Source organism: Clupea harengus, chromosome 11 (genome assembly GCF_900700415.2).
Source record: "Clupea harengus chromosome 11, Ch_v2.0.2, whole genome shotgun sequence".
NCBI lineage: Eukaryota > Metazoa > Chordata > Actinopteri > Clupeiformes > Clupeidae > Clupea > Clupea harengus.
The window spans coordinates 8595235-8602734 of record NC_045162.1 but is presented as its reverse complement, the minus strand read 5'-3'; the positions used below and the strand labels follow the sequence as shown (position 1 = coordinate 8602734).

The 7500-nt window shown below is 46.8% G+C and overlaps 2 protein-coding genes across 2 annotated transcripts in view; one reads left to right on the top strand and one right to left on the bottom strand.

The window, feature by feature from the left end:
• LOC105891845 (protein S100-A1-like) overlaps positions 1-9 on the top strand; it is a 1172-nt gene extending 1163 nt beyond the window's left edge. The window contains exon 2 of the mRNA XM_012818028.3: positions 1-9. This exon is cut by the window's left edge and continues 751 nt beyond it. The gene's annotated coding sequence lies outside the window, so the exon portion shown is untranslated.
• Positions 10-2983: 2974 nt separating this feature from the next.
• The window catches only part of chrnb2 (cholinergic receptor, nicotinic, beta 2), a 24282-nt gene continuing 19765 nt past the window's right edge, over positions 2984-7500 (bottom strand). Inside the window, exons 5-6 of the mRNA XM_031576658.2 lie at positions 7018-7500; positions 2984-3287 (exon numbers count right to left, since the gene is read on the bottom strand). The exon at positions 7018-7500 is cut by the window's right edge and continues 778 nt beyond it. Coding sequence (XP_031432518.1) covers positions 3135-3287; positions 7018-7500 — 636 coding nt within the window. The 3' untranslated portion in view covers positions 2984-3134. The remainder of the gene's footprint in view (positions 3288-7017) is intronic.

The following is a 7500-nucleotide window of genomic DNA, read 5'->3' as shown; positions in this document are numbered from 1 at the left end:
CACATACTGAGGTGTCTGTCTCTTACTAGAATTCCTGGGCCCATTACTCCTTATGAAATGCTTGTTGAAGTGGAACATTGTCGTAATGGAGATGCTTAAGGCTATTCATCTGCTCTGCTGAGTGCCTCTGCACCGACGTTTCCACGGTGGCCAATGTTCATTTCATTAGAGCAGGAAGTGCCGCTGTCGTATTTAGAGGTACCCTTCCCTGGAAGGTCTTAGTAGATGCTCGTCCTTGATAAAGGGTATTCAACAAACATGAGGAACAATATGGTTCACACGCTTGCACGCACACACACACACACACACACACACACACACACACACACACACACACACACACACACACAAACACACACACAAACACACAAAAAAGAAACAGCGGATGATATTGATAATCTCTACTCTTTATTTGATTGGCTAAGCAGTTGTGAAGGCAGAGTAAAATGGGGCACGGTCTGTCCTTTTATTGTTCACTGTCAGTCAGTCAAAAGAGAGGAGTACTTGGGGAGAGAGAGAGAGAGACAGAGACAGAGAGAAATAAGACAATGGAGTGTGCGCTCTCATAAAGCTTGTCTAGGGTGAAGCAAAACCAAAGGAATTTTTCTGCCCATTTCTTCATTCTGTACCACCTTCGCTCCATACAACAGTGACTGTAAGCCAAGCAACTCTTCAAGACAATTTTTGTACAGTGGTACTTCACGCAAGGTCAACTGACCTTCTTAAGTCAAGAGCTGCCACAGCACACAGTGGGCCTTGAGGTGGCCGGTGTGTGGTAGTCTGTACTGTGACCTCTTACTAAAGTGAAGAGCGGGTGGAACCCTGTGGTACTGTACTCACCAGACGGCCTCCACATTCAGACCATCTCTATTCTGCTATCTAAGCGCGGCTTCACAACCGTAATATTGTAAGATTTTGAGAGTGTGTGAGCGAGTGTCCTGACCAACTATCTTTCCATGGGAGGAAGCTTTACTTTATACCAAGGGAGACATAGTAAACCTTTCAACAGTCCTAGTACAAATATTCGTTTTTCTTTTGCTTTTATATCTGAAAAGATCTGATGTGATTTGGTTGGGAGGCCTAATATTGGGGTTAGAGCGTCATAGTTTAAACTGCCACTGGAACAGGAAAAAACAGCCTGGGATGGGACCACAGAAGATGGCAAGGAGAGGTTCAAAGATTTCAAAAGAAGGTTAAAAAGAGAGTAAACAATTAGAAGGAGGAAAGCAGAAAACATGAGAGAGAGAGAGATAGAGAGAAAGAGAGAGAGAGATAGAGAGAAAGAGAGGGAGAGAGATAGAGAGAAAGAGAGAGAGAGAGATAGAGAGAAAGAAAGAGAGAGAGAGAGAGAGAGAGAGAGAGAGAGAGAAAACGGTACATCAGATGGAAGGTGAGGAAGGAAACTGAGTAAGCTGTTTGCTGTGTCTGAGCCGAGGGTGGCAGACATGCACATGTCCCAGATGCTGCTGTCACTTTATGATAAACTTTGTCATTGGAAATTGTAACCAACACAAAAGTAATACCAATAAAAAGCAGCAATGACATGTGAGCACGTAGTGAAGGGAGAGGCCACCAGAGGAGGCGGGAGGTGGAGGGAGCATGAGCTAAACCACATGGGTTCCTGAGCTCTGTCGCTATGGCAACACTCTCCTCTATGGTCCTCCGCTATATGTACAAATGAACAGCAATAGGCTACATGAATGCAATAATGTGTGTGTGTGTGTGTGTGTGTGTGTGTGTGTGTGTGTGTGTGTGTGTGTGTGTGTGTGTGTGTGTGTGTGTGTGTGTTTTCATGTCTGTTTATGCCATGAGATTACAAACACACACTGTCATTGCTCAGCACTGCAAGGGCATGACAAACAGAATGCCAAAAGACTGGGGAGAGGAAAGAGTGGAGTACGAGAAGGGAGGAGAGGGAGATTACCTGAGAGGAAACAGAGAAATGGGAGGAGGTTAGGGAAAGGGCAAGAAAGATTAGAGAAAGAAAGGGGAAGAAAAAAAACCTATGAATAAAAGAAGAACGGAAATGGCAGGGGGAGGCCCAGGCAGCACTGTTTCAATGGGATCTGCCTGTGAGGTAACATAGCCTCATGCTGTGGCTCTCTCCTAGCAGCCATTTTGGCTCTAAGCCTCTCAGAGGAAAGGGGATATATTCATCTGCTCCAGTTACTGCAGGTCTCTGTAGTCTCTCAGTACACAGTTCCAAAACAACTGTTATTACACAGGGATTTATCACATCAAACCCAAAAAACCTTTAAACCTTTTAAAGTGTTACACCTAGTCTTCGTATTTGAGTTGCTTCATCCATTATTGCCATCACCACTTACAATCTCTGTCAACAACCTTTCTTTTGGCTTCCCCCTATCATGACCGATCTGGCGTTACATACTGCCCCCCATGGAGTGCCCATGGATGTGCGGCTCTGTGGGTTATAATTGGTGTGGTACACTAATGATCACATTCCTGTTTTGCTTTATATAATCATACAATACTGCATCAAAACCACACTATAGACATCCTGTCCCTCTGTGCGCTACCAAGAAATAATATGGATCCTATACACGTCAGACACAATAGTGTGATATGGTACCAGTCTATTGTAAAATATACTTAGCCGGCTGCTTTAAGTAGTGATTTGAGAAATTAAAAGCAAAATATAATATATACATTTTTTTTCTCATTGAGTCTTTGTGAGGGGCTCTCCCCCTGAGCCAATCAGGAGTCTTCCGTCACAACTCAGCAGCGCCCCAGCAGTTGGGTGGTTGGTTGGTGTCTGACTGACCAGATGAGCAAAGTAAACAAGTGTGCCCTCTCTCCCTGATTGGCCTGTGCCGTATGTCACTCAAAGGGAGGACAGAGGGGATTGGAGGGAGGTTTTTCCGTTCATCGCAGAAAAGCTGTTTGTCTGCTTATTTCCCCTTGTTTTTGTTCAAAAGCATTTTTCATATGAAAGATGTTTGCATATGAACCCAACACTGAGTGTCTGACAGTCAGGCCTATTGGTTTTATAAAAGATCAAAAAGTCTGAACTCCCCCACACCCCCACGCTTGGCCCCTCCCTCCGCCCCTTTGTCCTTCCCTTCACGCCATTGGTGGCAGGCGGTGTCCATCAGCGTGGCGGGGCGCGTGATTGGTCAGCCGGGTGTGTGGGTGAGGATTTTGACTGTGGTGTTCTGGTAGAGCGGCTGCAGGAACATCCCCACCGTGCCGGAAACGCACACAAAAATGAAGATCCACAGGAAGAGGCGGTCGATCACCATGGCAACATACTTCCAGTCCTCACTCACCTGTAAGTGGGAGGGTAAAAGACAGAGAGAGAGAGAGCAAAGGAGAAAGAGAGAAATAGAGGGTTAGAATTTGGCACAGTATGGTTTGATAGGAGTAAAGAGACCTGAAAAGGGTATATATGAAATTATTTAAAAAGAAGTGTAAAGAAAACAAGAGAGTAGAAAAGGAGATGGGAGAGGTGTGTTGGAAGGGGGAGCAGTGAAGAGACAATGAGGGAAATGCGAGGATGAAACAAAATGAGATGATAAAGGAAAAGAAAAAAGGGTTGATAAAACAAGCAAAGGGATTAAAAGAGGGAGAAGAGAGATAGAGAGAGAGAGAGAGAGAGAGAAAGAGAGAGAGGAGAGGAAGCAGGGGGAGCAGGAGAGAGGTGAGAGGAGGTTAATAGGCAGAGACTCCATTCCGCCACAGCGCTCTGATGAGGGGAGACAACTGGGGAGTCGCTCTGTAACCCTGGCGATGAGAGGAAGGGGGGTCGGCATGGTAACAGGGCTGTAACCATAGGGATGAGGCTGAGTGCAGGTCAGGCTGATGGACAGAATTACTGAGAGTTGTTAATCTCTCCTGCAGGGAGCAAGAGGCCTGGGCTTCCAGGAACAACACATGAGTGCACACCCCTCTCTTCAACTACACATAGAGTAACTTCACCCATTATCACTGAGAACACACACATGCACACATATAGGCAAATATGAACAAACACACACATACACACACACACACACACACAAACACACAAACATATACATCTCATTATTAATGATGACGGTGGCTGATTCTTCAGTTCCAATGATTACTATTAATAAGGTGCACACGCATACGCATACACACACAGGCCTTCGTAATGTATTAATGAGAGACACACACACACACATACAAACAAACACACCCACACACAAACACACACACCAACAGGCAGACACACACATACAGGCAGATACACACACACACACACACACACACACACACACACACACACACACACACATCTCATTATTAATGATACTGCGTAATGAGACACACACACACATACACACACACACACACAAACAAACACACCCACACACATACACAAACACACACACAGACAGGCAGACACACACAGACAGGCAGATACACACAAACACACACACAGAGAATCTCATTATTTCTGTAATGAGAGACTTATACACGCTGCATGGAGGAACTTATCTCAGTAATGAGAGGACACACAGAGAAATTTGCACACATTTGAGAGCTAAGTCTATTTTCCTCTATTTAACGCTGTATATTATTTTCTTTTCAAATGCCATGTAATCTCATCCTACAAAGAACACAGAAAATGATTCTCTCTCCAACTTTCTCTTTAGAGATCTGAGGACGCTCTCACAATCAGTCTCTTCTGAAAGAAAACGACATCTCATGTATACTGCAGAAAAGGATTATGGGATTGGTAACTTTACTGCACCCTGAACTACTTCCTGAATGGCACAAATACACCAGTTGTGTGTGTGTGCGTGTGTGTGTGTGTGTGTGTGTGTGTGTGTGTGTGTGTGTGTGTGTGTGTGTGTGTGTGTGTGTGTGTGTGTGTGTGTGTGTGTGTGTGTGTGTGTGTGTGTGTGTGTGTGTGTGTGTGTATGTGTGTGTGTGTGTGTGAGTATGTGTGTGTGTGTGTGCGTGTGTGTGTGTGTGTGTGTGTGTGTGTGTCTTGATCATGTTGAATAACTCTTTCAGGCACTCTGCTGTCCCACTAAAACCATGCATACCCCAGCCTGTGAGGCGAGCAGTCACTGTCTGATTATCTGAAGCTCAATGTCTTTTTGTTTTAAAACTCACTAAGTCTTATTCATGCACCCATGCTGAAGGTCATCAGACTCTCTCTCTCTCTCTCTCTCTTTCGCTCTCTCTATTTCTTTCTCTCTCTCTCTCAATCTTTCTCTGTGTCTTTTCCCCACTCCGTTTCTCTTCCTCTTTCTTTCCATGTACCCTTCTCCCCCCACTGTCTCTCTCTCGCTCCCCTCTCCGTCTCTCTTCACCCTCTGTTTCCCTCTCCCTTTCTCTTTCCCATCTCTCCCTTTCTGTCTTGCTCGCTCTCTTTCCAGGACAGATCCTGCTGGAAGGCACGTTCAGTTTTATTCTAGGAATTTCTTTCCCATTCCGCGCCCAGGCAGAATGGTGTCACACAGGAGCACAGAGTCACAGCCTGGCTCCTGAAGGGTCACCCAAGCACCTGGCAGAGGGGCCCCCGGCCCCATATCTTTACCGCTGAGACTTGCCCTTAATAACACCCTCTTAACGCTGCAGTGGTGGACAGTGACAGAACGGTAAATCTGTAGCGCTACTATTGAAGGTTCTGTGTGAACGGTATGGAAACGTCACAGCCTTCACATTGTTTTTTTTTTGTAAAATGTCTGCGATTGCTAAGCAAGCCAGTTTGACAGTTTTGATTGCATGAAATTACAATCATTTGGTTTTGAGTGTGTCACAGTGTGGTCGTGAAGTTGCTATTGTAGCTTACACGACGACGTAGTGGTTTGGACATGTCGATTCATGTCGATTTTAGCTGCCCACCCCACGTATTCAGATGCCCTACCTACCCCAGACACCTTCCTGCGCCACTGTTTGTCCATTGGTTGGTTAGTGTGCAAAAGGGAATTTCTGGCTTGTAAGTTTTCCATATCACATCTATTATGTTCCCATCATTCTTGGTCTCCCTCCATCATATTCCAGCGAGCACAAGTACTTCTAAATGCGTGTGACTTCACTGCACTGTGATTGACATGGGATAAAAGCATTTACAAAATCGATGTTTTTCAAACCTGTCCCCTGGGACAGACTGCATATAGCGTGTCTACTGAGTTAAGATAATGATAAAGGCTCCGATCTGCTGAATCAGGCCCTGTTTGGATCAATCAGTGGAGTGGGGAAAGACTAAACCTGTACTCGACCGCCAACCCCCTCTGAAAAGACCAACAAAAAAAGCCGTGTTAAATGGCTACGTGGAAATGCAGAGTAAATATGCTCTGTTAGCTTCCGTGTTAAAGCGGCTCCAGCCAGTTTTAGCCCTATTACAAAAACAAAACAAGAGGGACACCTTCTGCTTGTCAGCCCACCGCCCCGCGGAGCTGCAGATGGGGTCAGTGGACAGAAGAGATCTGATGAAACTCGCAAAGGGGTTGCCACGGTTCCCCTAGAGAAAGGCTATGACTCGAGCTTGATACCGGCAGGGTGTAAATATTTGAAGAGCCAAGTTGCGAAACGCCTCTTGCTCACTCCACTGAGTTCTGGTCAGTTTTAATGCCGCTCCGTCTCGTTTTTTTATACATGTTTTATTTTGACAGAAATCGGAGCGCTTTAAAAAGGCAGGTTAAGGTTATGCGAGAGAGGGGGTGAGGGCGACTCATTTCACACAGTCAAGGCCACATGAAGCAGAAATGGATGGGCTTCCTGCTCAAATCCCCCTGAGCCTTAGCTAAGTGAGCTCAGGGAGATTTGTTTGATGAAAATGCACATATTGATTAATATGCATTCATATTTTGAGGGAGGAGCTCTTTACAACATAATCCCATACTTATGAATGAATGTCAAGCACTTTTTAGAATAAAAGAAGCATTATGAAGGTTTGGTCTAAAACTAGTAAACATCATTAACAGCCCAGTTGGCACCGCTAAAAGTTCGCTAACACGCTAACTGGTGTCTTTCAGCGAGATTGTTGGAAATGTGAGTGGTGGGTGGTGGGTGCTGACTCACGCTGCGGTCATCGTCCTCGCTCCTCATGTGGTTTGCGATGAAGCGCACGCCGTCCACCGCCTCGTCCAGCCCCGGGCACGCCTGTCCCAGCAGCGCCTGAGTGAGAGCCGCGGGCGGGGGCGGCGGCGGCGGCTTGGCCCGCGTCAGCACGGAGGTCTGCAGGGGTGCCGCACCTCCTCCACTTCCACCGGCACTTCCTCCTCCTCCTCCTACTCCTCCCTCCCGACTGCCGGCTCCTTCCCTCAGTCCGTTCACCCCGTCGGGTGACTCCCCAGACCCTCCTCCTATCTCCCCCCCAAACTGCTTGACGGAGGCGTGGTTGACGTAGCACGTGCATGCCTCGCTGCTATTCTCCTTCCCGAACCCTACTCCTCCTCCTGTTGTCGTCGTTGTCGACCCACCCGTCGCCATGGTAACAGCTCCTCCTCCTCCTCCTTCTCCGTTCCCGTCTATCCCGAGGCCCAGCCCCGCCAAGATCCCCAG